The sequence below is a fragment of the Phaseolus vulgaris genome, chromosome 11 (assembly GCF_000499845.2).
Source record: "Phaseolus vulgaris cultivar G19833 chromosome 11, P. vulgaris v2.0, whole genome shotgun sequence".
Classification (NCBI taxonomy): domain Eukaryota; kingdom Viridiplantae; phylum Streptophyta; class Magnoliopsida; order Fabales; family Fabaceae; genus Phaseolus; species Phaseolus vulgaris.
The window spans coordinates 42,930,961-42,946,953 of NC_023749.2; the positions used below are offsets into that span (position 1 = coordinate 42,930,961).

A 15,993-nucleotide genomic window follows, 5' to 3' on the forward strand; every position below is an offset into this window, starting at 1 on the left:
ACGAAAAGGTATTCTATCATCAAAATTCTCAATATAGAGGGCGTGGTCGTGGAAGTCGTGGAAACGGTCGTGGTGGAAAAGGCAGCAACCATGAAGGGTACTATAAGGAGAAGGAACAGTCGAGCCAACCAAATTGGCGTGGAAGAGGACGTGGTAGAGGAAGAGGCGGCCGATCGAATTATTCCAACATCGAGTGCTACAAATGTCACAAATATGGTCACTATGCGAAGGATTGTAACTCTGAAAAATGTTACAATTGTGGTAAAGTGGGGCATTTTTCAAAAGATTGTCGTGCTGATATAAAGATAGAAGAAACAACCAACCTAGCCTTGGAAGTCGAAACGAATGAAGGTGTTCTCTTGATGGCTCAAGATGAAGTCAACATTAACAATGACACTTTGTGGTACCTCGACTCAGGAGCAAGCAACCATATGTGCGGTCACGAGTACCTATTCAAAGATATGCAAAAGATTGAAGATGGTCATGTTTCATTTGGAGATGCATCAAAGGTGGAGGTCAAAGGGCGAGGTACGGTTTGCTACTTACAAAAGGATGGCTTAATTGGGTCACTCCAAGATGTTTATTACGTACCAGACCTCAAGACCAATATTTTGAGTATGGGACAACTCACGGAGAAAGGTTACTCGATATTTTTGAAAGATCGGCTACTACACTTGAAGGACAAGAAAGGGCGTTTGGTTGCTCGAATCGAGATGGCAAGAAATCGGATGTACAAGCTGAATTTGAGAAGCATACGAGAAAAATGTTTGCAAGTCAACATAGAAGATAAGGCATCATTGTGGCATCTCCGTTTTGGTCACCTACATCATGCTGGACTAAAAGAGTTAGCGAAGAAGAATATGGTGCACGGGCTACCCAACATGGACTATGAGGGAAACTTTTGTGAAGAATGTGTGCTCAGCAAGCATGTGAGAACCTCGTTTCCAAAGAAGGCTCAATATTGGGCTAAGCAACCTCTCGAATTGATTCATACCGACATATGTGGACCAATTACTCCAGAGTCCTCCAGCGGTAAAAGGTATTTCATTACCTTCATTGATGATTTCTCACGGAAAACTTGGGTTTACTTTCTGAAAGAAAAATCCGAGGCATTTGAGGTGTTCAAAAAGTTCAAGGTGATGGTGGAGAGGACAACTGATAAACAGATCAAAACTGTACGATCTGATAGAGGTGGCGAGTATACTTCAACGACTTTCATGGAGTATTGCGAGGAGCAAGGCATAAGGCGATTTCTAACTGCACCATACACTCCTCAACAAAATGGTGTGGCTGAGAGGAAGAATCGGACCATTCTCGACATGGTTCGATCAATGCTTAAGAGCAAAAAGATGCCAAAGGAATTTTGGGCGGAAGCTGTGCAATGCGCCATCTATGTACAAAATCGATGTCCACATGTGAAGTTAGATGATCAAACACCACAAGAGGCATGGAGTGGACAAAAGCCAACAGTTTCTCATCTCAAAGTGTTTGGTAGTGTGGCTTATGCACACGTACCAGATCAACGAAGAACGAAGCTCGAAGACAAAAGCAAAAGGTATGTTTTTATTGGGTATGATGAGAAGACAAAAGGGTACAAGCTACTTGATCCAATAAGCAAGAAGGTGACGGTGAGTCGTGATGTGCAAATAAATGAAGCAAGCGAGTGGGATTGGAACAATTCTTCAGAGGTTATGATTGAAGTTGGAGAATCATCACCGACAAGTATAAATTCCGAAACAACCGATGATGAAGATGAACCACGACAACCTAAAATTCGAAGTTTGCTTGATTTGTATGATTCGACAAATGAGGTACACCTAGTATGTCTTTTGGCAGATGCTGAAAATATCAGCTTTGAAGAGGCAGTGCGAGACAAGAAGTGGAAAACTGCCATGGATGAGGAGATTAAAGCGATTGACCGCAACAAAACATGGGAGCTAACAGAATTGCCAGAGAGAAGTCAGCCCATTGGTGTGAAGTGGATATTCAAGAAAAAGATGAATGCTCAAGGCGAGATAGAGAGATACAAGGCACGACTCGTTGCGAAGGGATACAAACAAAAGGAGGGAATAGACTACGATGAGGTGTTTGCTCCCGTTGTAAGAACGGAGACAATTCAATTGCTCATTTCCCAAGCGGCTCAATTTAAATGGACGATATTTCAAATGGATGTCAAGTCGGCATTCTTGAATGGTGTGCTTGAAGAAGTCTACATCGAACAACCACCTGGGTACATGAAAATCGGAGAGGAGAAGAAGGTCCTAAAATTGAAGAAGGCACTTTACGGGTTGAAGCAAGCACCGCGGGCATGGAATACTCGTATCGATACATACTTCAAGGAGAACGGGTTCAAGCAATGTCCTTACGAGCATGCTCTTTACGCAAAGAACAATGGAGATTTGGGATTGATGAAGTTTTTCCTTGGCTTGGAGGTTAGACAAAAAGAGACGGGTATTTTTGTATCACAGGAGACATATGCAAAAGAGATTTTGAAGAAGTACAAGATGGAAAATTGCAACCCAATATCAATACCAATGGAACCAGGTGCAAAACTCTCAAAGTTCGATGGAGGAGAACGTGTCGATGCAAGTAGATACCGGAGTTTGGTAGGAAGCCTTCGTTATCTCACATGCACGAGGCCGGATCTTTCATTAAGTGTCGGCATAATAAGTCGATTCATGGAGGAACCTGTTTACTCACATTGGAAGGCGTTGAAGCGAGTCCTACGGTACATCCAAGGTACTGTATCACTTGGATTGTTCTACTCAAAAGCAGAAGATTACAAGTTGGTGGGTTACTCTGACAGTGATTGGTGTGGAGACATAGATGATCGGAAAAGTACATCGGGATATGTATTCTTTATGGGCAACACAACATTTTCTTGGCTTTCAAAGAAGCAACCGATCGTGACGCTATCAACGTGTGAAGCTGAATATGTGGCAACATCTTGGTGTGTATGTCATGCGATATGGCTGAGAAACTTGTTGAGTAAGATGGAGCTAACGCAACTAGATGCAACTGTGAGTCAAGTTGACAACAAATCAGCAATTGAGTTGGCAAAGAACCCAGTGAACCATGAAAGAAGCAAACACATTGACGTTCGTTTTCACTTTATTCGTGATCGTGTGAAGAAAGGAAGTGTGGAATTGGTGCATGTGGCAAGTCAAGATCAAGTTGTTGATATCTTCACAAAACCGCTACCGAAAGTCTTTTTCGACAAATACAAGAAGATGATTGGCATGATGGATAGTAGAAACATTTAAGTTTATGGGGGAGTTTTGTTGAATAAACTTTAAATGTTAGTTTGTGGGTTTTAAAATTAGAAGTTACTAGAATATTATAGAATGAGGGTTTGGATAGGTGAAAGGTCAAAAGTTGTAAGTGGGTTTTTAATTATGTTGTTAGTGGGATTTTAAGGTCATAATGTAGATCTTTCTAGAAAAGTTTCCTAAAGCCTATAAAAAGGATGCTCTCTCATTTGTAAGACGCAACCACAGAAAGAAATACAATAGAGAGAATTACAAAGAAGAGTGTTTCTTTTAGAGAGAATTTAAGTGTGAGTGAGTCTCTGTTTTTTTCACAATATCCTTATTTGTAGTGCATAAAACCAAGTGTTTTCATCACCAGAAATCGATCGACCAAAATTTAGATATTATTTTGGTTTTTCGGAGCAATGTTTCTATTTCTGCGTAAATCAATTTATCACCAAGCTTTGAACTATCATTCTACTTTAACGTGAATATAAGTACCCCTCCACAACAAGATGTACAAGAAAATAAGTATCACCATGTTTTAAATTCTGGTACACTAGGAAAATAAATGTAAAATAAAGTTAAATTATGCTATGAAATTAAAACCAAACTAACAAAACTCGAAAGAAAGAAATCCTAAATCTTATTTCAAGCTTCAACTTCAGCTTTGGAGATCCATAGGTAACATGCATGGCTTGTGTCTGCACGTGTCAAGAAAAAAAGAAAAAAAATATCAGTGTACTTTATTACACTGGAATGAAAATTCCATAACATGCCTCCCTCTCTTATCTCTTCTTAATTTTATTTTATACTATTTTTTTCACACCTTGTGTTTACTAATTGCAGTATAGCTCTAAGTGAAATTGCTAAATATTGTATGTAGTGTATGAATGCAATTTTTGTTACTAAAATTAAGAATATCAATAATTTTAGTGTACGTAGTAGAAACATAAAGTTCCAACATAAAATCTTATTTGAAGGGGAACCAAACATATTATAAAATCAGAAGTTAGTATATACATAAATTGTTAGAATTTGTTTGGTTCTCTTGAGAAGAAAATTACTAGATTGAAAGAAACAATTCAACATAAATTATAATTTTTCTTGTGATTGTTTTCTGAAAAGTGTTTGTGCAGAAACTTAAATAGACCTTTAGTTAAAATGTAAAACAACACAAATTATATCATATCTACCATTATCCAACACTTCAAACAACATTAAAAGTTCATTGAGCATTTTATTTATATTTCAACTATTAAGTAAGTTATTCACCTTGATTCTATTTCTTAGGAATCGGTCATGTCTATTGTAGATGTTGTAATCTCTACTGTCGATGTTGTAATCTCTACTGTAGAATCAGCACAAAACCCCTTTGAAGATAATTCATGATGAATGATTTTTCTTCCAACGTAGAATGCTGGTCTTTCAGGTAAGGAAACTATTTCACTTTTGTTTGTCAACATTGATACAATGTCAGACATGGTTGGTCGATCATCTGCATAATGTTGTACACACAAGAGACCAATATGAATGCATCTTTGCACTTCATTAGGATCAAATGACTCCTTTATTGATGGATCCACTAACTCTGAAGACGCACCATCTTTCCATAACTCCCATGTCTGTGAATATTTTAGTCAAATTAGACAGAGAGAACAATAAGAAAAAATAACTCAATATGACTAATTTTACATACATGTCCTATCATATTTAATGGTCTATCAACACCATAGCAACCAAGGCTTCTTCTTCCACCAACAATTTCAAGTAGCAACACTCCAAAACTATAAACGTCAGACTTTGTAGAGAAAACTCCTTCCATAATATATTCTGGAGACATGTAACCACTACAAGAAAAGCTAATTTGTAACATGGATGAAATAAAATTATAGATTCATAGAAAAGGGAAAGAAAGAGAGTTTATCAAGCTCACTGTGTCCCAACAATTCTATTGGTATTTGAGACTGATTCTTGTGTGAATATTCTTGCCATCCCAAAATCTGATATTTTTGGATTCATATTTTCATCTAAAAGAATGTTGCTAGCTTTCAAGATGATTTTGAGTCTTGAGTACTTATGAAGATAAAGTAATCCTTGGGAAATTCCTTCTATTATTTTGAACCGTTTCTTCCAATCTAATAATTTTCCTCTTGTAGAATCTTCCAAATGTCAAATATATAGTGATGGTTAGTAGTTGAGCCCAAAAAAACAACTTTTGTTGAGTGTCCTCAATCATCTCTGAAAAACCATAGTTAAGAAAACTAGAAGCTTCCCTATACATGTATTCTAATTGATACATAATAATGAAAACAATATTTTATCTTGTATACTACTCACCGAATAGATAGAAATCCAAACTTTTATTTGGCATATACTCATAAATTAGAATCCTCTCTTCTTCATGAATGCAACAACCAAGTAGTTGCACAAGATTCATATGCTGAAGTTCACATATTAGTGTTAGTTCATTCTTAAACTCCACAATTCCTTGCCCAGATGTTTTTGAAAGTCTTTTTACAGCAATCTCTTGGCCTGTTAGAAGAATTCCCTAAAATGACAGTAGAGTAACAAATATTCAGTACACTAATTGACACAAACTTGTTAATGCATAACTTCATCGGTTTCAAGTCACCTTATAAACGGGTCCAAAGCCTCCTTCTCCTAACATATTCTCAGATGAAAATCCACTTGTTGCTGCCATAACTGATGTATAATTAAACAATTTTAGGCCATTTCCCTTTTTTAAATCAACTTCAAAATCTTCCATTGCAGATGACCGACTACAAGTTGCCAAATGTACCATCTTCATCACCATTCTTTGCCTTTTCTTGTCTGTTTGATGAATATAAGAAAGATTAAAGCAGAGATAAATTATCAAAAGATTGTGTTTAGTGATGTACTACCTTGAAACACGAATTTTCGTTTCTTTAAGGCTAGGCAAATAGTGAATAGGCAAATTGCAAGTAGAGCAGTTGCTGCTACTGCACCTATCCATATCCACTTTTTTGTACCTGCATAGAATGTTTTCATAAATAACCATTTTTCAACAACCAAAGCAATGACTGGTTTCTGTTAGGCCTTACACAATCCTGATTGTATGTGACTAAGGTATAAAAATTGTAAATATTGTACACAGTAGTATAAATTAAAGAAATTAATCGAACAATTAAGTAAACTTACCCTTATGATTAGTTAACATGTTCACCAGGAAGTAAAAGTTTTCACCAGTACTATCAAAAGTATAATTTTCCGCGGAAATCCAGTGAAAGAATGTGCATCCAGTTCCATTAGAATAAAATTCTGTGAATGCATTGCAATTACAATTGCTCCAGCAACTGGCCTCACAATCACTGTAACCATAACTTATATTTCCTTCAATGCTTGTATTCAGAAGATAATTGAAGTAACCAGTCTTTTTCTGGAACACATCACCAGGATTCCTACACTTGGGTATATCCTGCCATCTTTGGCACCCTCCATCTGTGTTATATCCATAACACAAATCAGCCCTTGCAACGTATCCTTTACCATCAGATATCTGCCCAGTTTCTGAGAGAATCCACCACAGGTCAGCCTCTTCATTTGTAGTTGTGAAAGAGAAGGAGTTTTCATCCCCATTAGACACAATGGTATACTTCAACCTGCGTTGTGCATCCTCTGGAATGTGCTCAAACCTATTGTTCCTCAGTTTCCCACTTCTCCAACAAACTTTTCCCCGTCTTCTTATGATCAATTCTTGTTCCACAGGTTCCCATTCAAGGCTAAAGGCACCGGGAGTTACAAGTGTTTTGGCCATAAATGAAACCAGTAACCAATGATGGTCTGTTTTGTGGTTAACACCTAACTTCATGGTGGGGATCAAAGTGTCAGTGGGATAATCAAAACTCTGCCACAAGAGAGTGTTTGTCCCATTGGAGTGAAGTTGTTGAAGCACAAAATTGCCTGTGTCCAACAAGGTGGCCTTAATGTTGTTGATAGGTTGAGGTGGATAATACAGGATTATTGGCTTCCTACGTTCAGATTCAATTTTCAGCACACCTGAGCGGTTAAGTGACAGAACTGCAGAATCTCCGTCAACAGGTTGGTTTCTATCACTCATCCAAACTACTTTATTATTATTTGCACTGGATACAACCAAATATTGGTTCTCACCAACATCCTTCCATTGAAAATCTAGACAATATTTGCCCTTTTTTGAACATAATGTTGCTATATCTGTGTAATTCAGTGTATGACCAGGCTTTAAACTGTCATTTGCTGCTTCAACATGAATACAAGTACTCCACCACAAGCACAAGCACATGAAAGAAAGCAGCTTCTGTAGCTTATGCCTGATAGCATGCTCAAACATGGAAATAATAAGCTGCATGATGGTTTACCAAGTGATGAGCTGAGAGTTATTCTTTCTAATGCAGAAAAAGAAATGATAACAACATAAAACTAAGTTCTGAAATTAAAACCAAACACGCATTGAATCTGATAGAAGCATATACTTATAACACGTGAAGGAGGGTCATTCCAAATCTTATTAATTACAAGCTTAAGACCTTAACACTCCAACTTTGGCTTTGGAATTCTAAACCAAAAATGAATGGTCTGACTAGTTAAGAGAGAAGAAAAAAGCAGTATACTTTATTGCAATTATTGAAGTAAAGAAGATAATGATATGATGGACTACTGGTCCCAAATTAAGTAACTAAAGGATTTTATGTTCTTTAATTATTTAAATAATATTTAAAATATAATTTAATGTATATTTTTAATTCTCTAAAAGGTTATATGATGACACTTGTGTTATAAAAGTGTATATTCTTCTTACTGATAAATCATAAATGAAAAATATTAATATTTATGGTTTTTTTTTTATAATTTTAATGGTGTTTCAAAATAATATAGCTTTGACATCCTATGAGAGAACGTTTGTGCCTAATACGTTGTTAATTTCATAAAATTTTGAGAAATGGAAAAGTTGGACAAGAAAATTTTATAAACTTAATGCCTTGATATTTTGGATTTAGCATGCTGTAAAGTTTACTTATATGATTGATTAGTGGTTCATAAGAAAAAATTCCTTTTCTATTTTTGAACCATTTTTAATTGTGTAAAAAGGATGAAAATTGTGGTGGTGATTATTCTATTGGTATTTTTCAAAATTAAGATGTTTTAAGAAATGGTTCAAGTGTTGATTATGTTTGTTGTGTAATGTTATAAAAAATGTAAATAGTATGTTCAAGTTATTTAAATCACCTATTTTGAAGATTATGCAATTTAACTGTATTTTAAAGTATAAAATATATTGATTTTATAAGGTTGAATGAGGTGCTCTATTAGGTTTTGTAATTTTATTATCAATTAGTAAAAATTGTAGTTTATATTGTTAATTATTTGGTAAAGAGAGTGGAAAGATTGAAGTGAAAGAGCTCCTTCTTCCTCCAACAACTCTTCGAGAGTCTTCTTCTATCTTTATGTCGCTAAAAGTCCCCTTTCTCATTATGATTTCGCCTTTTCAACCACTCCAAAAAAGTAAATTATCACTTGGAAGAAAATAACCACTCGTTGGATGAGAAACAACGTTTTAAGTTGTAACTTTATCCTTTTGTTGAGCTTATTTATTTCTCGATGGGTGAAAGACTGGTGTTTCTTGTTGGATGAGAGTGTTGCTTGTTGGGTGAAGGGGTCGTGAAATGACTTCTTTTACTTCTCTTCAAGCTTTCACTTATCTGTACAAATTTACACAAAAGGTAATCACATCTATCTCAAAAACAAAGTACTAAAGCCCTAAACAAAATACATGGCACAAAGACAATTAAGAGATTCAATTAACATGATAAAAGAAGTTATTATCACACTTATCATGCATCCATTAACACACTTTGTATGTGTCTGAGTTGTTCAGACCAAAATCAGAATGAACCAAAATCAGAATGAATATGAAAGAGAGATTTGGTTTTAGTAAGTGTGTATTCAGATAGATTGAATTACTATGTTAATGACTAAATGGAAGTTACTAAAAACCATGCAAAATTGAATCTACTAAAATATATTAGGATGAAATGGGATGGGAAGCTTCATGCACTCTATGACACATCAATATTTTTAGTTTTATCTTTCATAGACACGGTGACAAAAAGGAATAAAATGAAATGTTGTGAAAATAGTTTAAACAAATTTACTAGACCGTCTACTAATACAAACAAATAGGAAAATCGGAATGGAGAAACCTGCGAGAACAACTAGATGGTTAACAAAAAAAAGTAAGGAAAAAAACATAGGAAGTTATTAACGTGACTCAATTGAAGTGTTAACAAACTTCAATCTACACCTACGATTAGAAATTCACTATTAACATATATTATAACTTTAAGTTTATCTTACTAAACTCTTAATTCTCAGTTAGTTGAAACTATTGACATAAGGTCCTATTTATACAAAAATAACTATCATATTTAATTTTCGTAAATCACACCTAAATTAGTGAAAAAGTCACATGCACAATACTTTCACAAATAAACTCGAAACATCACAAAGATGGTCCTCTTATGAGAGACAAATAAAATTACAGTCTGAAATAAGATAGATTATCTCATACTATCAAATCCTAAAGACAGACACATTAAATAAGATAGACGAATTAGTCACGAAAGACGATTTTGTACCACTAGACATTTGTACTATCAGATGAATTATGGTATCACATAAGATTTTACTAAATTAATATTTCAAAAATTTAGAAGACTAAGATGGACATTTAAAGAAAAAGTTAATAAATAAAAGTGAGCATAAAAATAAGTTGAAAAACTAAAAAGTAAAATCTAACGAAAAATATATGTGGCATGTTAGCAACCATGTATATGACCATGGGAAGGGATCTTCGTTGGCAATTTTTTAGTGGAAACGTCGTTTTGAGGGAACTTTAACTTTAACTTTGCTTTTGCACTGAAAGAGATCCAACTGGTATTTAACACGATATCTTTAACATTAACTTCGTCTAAATTATATTTATTTTGTAGTTTTTGTGATAACTATTTTCTCCCTTTTACGTCATACTTTAATTGAATGAAACTTATTTATTTTTAAAATTAAAAACACTTAATTGAAAAAAAATAAAGAATAAATAAGAACTTATATATCAACTTATAATTTATAAATTAAACATGTATGCCATATCAGATTTGAAGATGTTCCTCCTAAGTCTTATAAAAACAATGATATCATCTATAAATATAATTACAAAATATATACGACTGGACAAAAATCTATTCATATAACTCATAAATAATATAGGAGCATTAATCACACCAAAAGACATCATTTGATATTCATAATGTCCATATCTAAATCGAAAATACTTTTATGTACGTCTTCTACTTTTATTTTATTTGGTGATATCCTCACCTTATATCTATTTTAGAAAATATAAACATTGATCTCAATTGGTCTATTAGATATTTTATTCTTGGGAGAGAATATTTATTACTTATGGTAAAGTTGTTTAACTATTAGTGATCTATACATAATCTAAAGGTATTATTTTGTTAGTCAAGAAAAGGATGAAAGCTCTAGGATACAAAGAAAGCTTTATTTTGAGAACTAGAAAATGAAGTCTTGAATCAAAGAAGAAATTGGAGAAGACAAATTAAAGAAAATGTAATAAATATCACTAGTACAAAAAGGTACATTAACGACGGTTAAAAAAGACATGTAAAGACGGTTCCCAAACCGTCGTTATTGCGGGCATCGTTATAAAGTAGTAATTTTTAATGACGGTTAAAAGGGACATGTAAAGACAGTTCCCAAATCGTCGTTATTGCGGGCATCGTTATAAAGTAGTAATTTTTAACAACGGTTCACCAACCGTCATTATAAAGGAGAGATTTTGTTTAACTACGACGCTAAGAAAATGTGCCATAAAACATAATATCTTTATCAACACAAGCTTTCCGTTAAGAGAGGGACTCTTGTGATAAAAAAACTGCTACAAGAGGTAGGCTATAAAAGGGACTTGAGATCCCAGGTAAAGGGACACTATTTCTAAGACTGAAACTACTTACTTACTTCTTGTATCTATAAGTCCTAAACTGACTTGATCGTCGGAGTGCAATCAAAAGGTAGGGCCCCCTCTGTCTCAACGAAGTCGCGTTCCAAGCACCTTAGAGGGAAGAGTTCCCAGAGATAGACAGAGCTAGAGCTTGGGATTGAAGTCGCCTGGCGACTAGGTTAACCGGCGAGAACAGTTTCAATTTCGGGTTCATTAAGTTCTGTTTGGAAGAGATTATGGCAGATATCATAAGAGCGGTACATAGTTTTGAGGAAGAAGGAAGATAGCCAAGGGGGACGAATGCATCTTTTATATCGTTGATCTCTAAAGTTGAAAATCCACAAAGTCTAAATGATTTCAGACCTATCTCTCTGGTTGGGTGTTTATACAAAATTGTGGCAAAGATCTTGTCTCTGCGGCTGAAGAAAGTTTTATACAAGGTAAGACACACTATGCAGTCGGCGTTTTTGGAAGGTAGGAGGATTATGGATAGTCTCTTAGTAGCAAATGAAGTTCTGGAAGAAGTCAAAAGGAGAAAGAACAGTTGTATTTTCTTCAAGGTAGATTACGAGAAGGCATACGACTCAGTTGACTGGGGCTTTTTGTACTATATGCTGGAGAGGTTAGGCTTCTGTGGGAAGTGGATCAGATGGATAAGTGCTTGTCTTGAGTCCTCATCGGTGTCCGTGTTAGTGAATGAGAACCCTTTTTAGGAATTTAAGCCTAGGAAGGGGTTGAGACAAGGAGATCCTTTGGACCGTTCCTTTTTCTTATAGTGGCAGAAGGTTTAGCAGGGGTAGTAAGGAAGGTGGTCGAGAAGGATTTATTAGAAAGTGTGGTGATCGGAGGCAGATTCATAAAAGTTAATATGCTTCAGTATGCGGACGATACGTTTTTTTTTTTTTGCAAAGCGAGAGCTCAAAGCGTGTTTGTTATCAAGGCTATTCTAAAATGCTTTGAATTAATGTCAGGGTTAAAGGTCAACTGCTAGAAGAGTAGTGTTGGAGGGGTAGGATGCAACCACCTTTTGCTACAACACTTTGTGGCAGTTTTGAATTGTGTTACGATGAACAGTCTGTTTAAATATCTGGGTATTTAAACGTGGTATAAACCTAACGACAGTATATGTGGTATAAACCTAACGACTTGATAAAGAGTAGAATTGACCAGTTTTTAGTGTCAAGGAAATGGTTGGATAGATGGTCGGAGAGAAAATACCATGTGTTAGACAAATTGGTGACGGATCACTATGCGTTGGTGTTGAATATGGCTACTATGGATTGGAGCCCGAAACCGTTTAGGAGTTTAGACGTTTGGCATAAAGACAGTTGATTCAGGGAGTTTGTTAGCAACAAATGAATTGCTTATGAGGTCCAAGGAAGTGGGATATTTGTTTTCAAAGAGAAGCTTAAGAAGTTGAAGTCTGATTTAAAAGTCTGGAATAAAGAGGTATTTGGCAACGTTTTTCAGTAGGGGGGAGATTCATAAGAGAATACAAGAGCTCGATGCAAAGGATGATGAGAGCGAGTTGGATGAGGTGGGAAGCGAAGAGAGAAAGTGGTTGTTGTCATAATAGAGACAAAATAATATTAGTCAGGAGGCTCTCTTTCAACAGATGGCCCGCATCAGATGGTTGAAGCAGGGGGAAGGAATTCAAAGTACTTTCATTCTGTGGTCAAATGGAAAAGAGTAAGGAATGGTATCAACGGGTTGAGAGACAAGGGTCAGTGGTACGACGAGCAGGGTGTGGTGAAGAAAAAGGTCAGAGAGTATTTTAAAGAAGGGTTTAATGAAGAAGCATGTCAAAGTGTCAGGCTAGATAATGCAGGGTTCAACAAGATAACAGAATGAGACAATGTTTTGTTGGTAGGAAGAACTTCTGAAGAGGAAGTAAAGTAGGCAGTGTGGAGTTGTGGTAGTGATAAAAGTCCGAGTCCTTATGGTTTCAATTTCGGTTTCATTAAGTTCTATTGGGAAGAGATTAAGGCAGATATCATAAGAGCGGTACATAGTTTTGAGGAAGAAGGAAGATGGCCAAGGGGGACAAATGCCTCTATTATATCCTTGATCCCTAAAGATGAAAATCCACAAAGTCTGAATGATTTCAGACTTATCTCTCTGGTTGGGTGTTTATACAAAATTGTGGCAAATATCTTGTCTCTGCGGCTGAAGAAAGTTTTATACAAGGTAATGTTGAAAATGGTTGTTGCCCCTTCAAGACATGTGTTTGATGAAGACTTTTATGTACAATTCATGTATATTTCCTTTTTCTTTAAGAATGTCTTAGGTAGTGTTTAGAGGTTGCTTAAGAGTAGGCTTTTTGCTGAGTAACTCACCTCCTAACCCCTGGCCATGTGATAAGAGCAAGCACAAAATTTCTCAAACTGTTTTTCACATGTTTTACAAAAAACACGTTTACTACATAAAAATAAATCTGTTCTTTTCTAAATAAACAGATTATTTTTTAAACTGATGTTTTGACTAAGTCTTCTACCTTTCAAAACGATTGTGTTTTAATAGTTAAGCTTTTTCTGTTATCGTTTTGAAAAATAAATTTGTTCATCTGTAAATGAATGGATTCTTTTTAGTCTCGTGCAATGCTTATCTTAAACAGTTTTTAGTTTTGTCCCTACACCAGAATGGTTGACTAAGTCTCCTCACATAACAGATTCTCTAACTGCTTTTGAGAATAAATCTGTTCATTTTATTTTCAATTTGTTCCTTTTATAATAGCTTTAACTATTTTTCAAAAATCTGTTATAAGTTGGTTTTCTATAAAAAGAAAACTTGTTTCTGAGTTTAAATATCAATCATACAATTGAGAAAACAAGTTTTGCATCAGAGATTTAAGGGTTTACAAAGAATTAGCATTTGTTCTTGAAAGATTTCCAAAATCAAAAGTGTGTTTGTTCTTGTTTGGTTCCAAAGCTTGGTGAGAGGTGTTGCTACTGTTTAAGCGACCTGTTCTACTGGTCTAAGGCAGATTTCTGCATCCTCTATCAGGTGTATTCGTTTCACATTTCATTTCTTGTAAAAGTGTGGTTGTAAACTCTTCTTGATAGGGTTTCTTGAAGAGTGTGTGTGTTGGAATAGTGTTTTTCAGCAACTTTACCAAATTTCTTGTAGGGTTCAAGAACAGTGGTGTTTGTGTTTGTTCGAATTGTGATTTAGTGAATTTCACCTTGGATTAGGTGAAGACTGGATGTAGCTCATTAGAGTGAACCAGTATAATTGCCTTGTGTTCATTCTCCCTTAATCTCTGCACTTGAATTACTACATATCTGTTAAACTGTCAAGAAATAAATTTGTTCAATTAATAATAAATCTGTTCTTTCTGAGCTTGTTTCATACTGTTCTTTGTTTGATTCTTAAAAGAACATATATAATCTGTTAAAAACCACTGGAACAGATTGGTTGTGATAGGTTACTCAATTAATTGTCAAGCTATCAATTGAACCTTAATCACTTGCTTAAAATTGAAGGTTGTTGTTTTGTGATTCATTGGTTTTCTTTCTAATATCAGGGTGTGTGTGACTTGCAAATTAATCTGCATAATCTCGAGATTAACTTGGCTGATATAAACGTTTTCAAACATAAACAATGCCAAAATAAATCTGTTCATTTTCAAATAAACCGATTTATTTTCTGTATACTGTGATAAATACTGATTCTGCGATAAGTTTTTAAAAGGTCAATTCACCCCGCCCTCTTGAACTTTGACATTATTAAACCCAACAATTGGTATCAAGAGCTAGGACTTGTATTTTAATCAAGTTTGTTTGTAATAATGTCTGAGTTTAAAGTGCTTTTTACTGAGGGATCTGCTATTAATAGACCACCTATGTTCAATGTAATGAATTATGCATTTTGGAAAGTTAGAACGCGAATTTTCATGGAATCTATTGATGCATTAATTTGGGAAGCTGTGGTCCATGGACCCTATGTGCCAATGCAGGTTGTCAAGGATGAAGAAGTGGTAAAGCCAAGATCTGAATGGAATGAGACCGAAAGGAGGAAGGCTCAATATGATCTTGTGGCCAAGAACATCATAACCTCTGCATTAACAATGGATGAGTTCTTCAGGATATCCCAATGTAATTCAACTAAGGAGATGTGGGAAGTCTTAGAAGTCACTCATGAGGGTACTGAAGATGTAAAGAGGTCAAGAAAACATTCTCTCATCCAAGAATATGAATTGTTTAGAATGCAACCCGAGGAGAGCATTGCTGATGTGCAGAAAAGGTTCACTCATATTGTGAATCACCTTACTGGTTTAGGAAAGGAATTTGACAGAGAGGAACTCAACATAAAGGTATTGAAGTGCCTCGACAGAAGATGGCAACCAAAGGTGACTGCCATATCAGAAAGCCGTGATCTGTCAAAGATGGGAACCGCTACACTCATTGGAAAGCTAATGGAGCATGAGATGGAGCTCAAGAGACTCAAAGAGCAGGAAACAGTGGAAAGAAAATCCAAAGGACTTGCACTGAAAGCAAGCGAACAGAATGAGATCAAGGAAGAAAAAGAAGATGCTGAAAATGATGATACAATCAGTCTTCTTACAAAGAGATTCAGCAAATTCTTGAAGAAGAAAAGAAGAAATAGGAACCAGACGAAAAGAAGGTATCTTAAACCTAATGACTCAAATTTCTCTAACTATACTTGCTTTGGATGTGGCAAAACAGGGCAAATCAAAATGGATTG

The 15,993-nt window shown here is 35.3% G+C and overlaps 1 protein-coding gene across 1 annotated transcript; it reads right to left on the reverse strand.

Annotated features, from left to right (window-relative positions):
* Positions 1-3,769: 3,769 nt before the first annotated feature.
* Positions 3,770-7,829, reverse strand: LOC137833109 (G-type lectin S-receptor-like serine/threonine-protein kinase At1g67520). The gene is made up of 8 exons (XM_068641486.1): positions 6,432-7,829; positions 6,155-6,262; positions 5,884-6,083; positions 5,589-5,799; positions 5,185-5,410; positions 4,948-5,098; positions 4,524-4,873; positions 3,770-3,952 (listed from the first exon to the last, which is right to left on the reverse strand). The coding sequence occupies exons 1-7, from the start codon at positions 7,618-7,620 to the stop codon at positions 4,538-4,540; spliced, it is 2,421 nt and encodes an 806-aa protein (XP_068497587.1). The 5' UTR covers positions 7,621-7,829; the 3' UTR covers positions 3,770-3,952; positions 4,524-4,537.
* Positions 7,830-15,993: the final 8,164 nt, after the last annotated feature.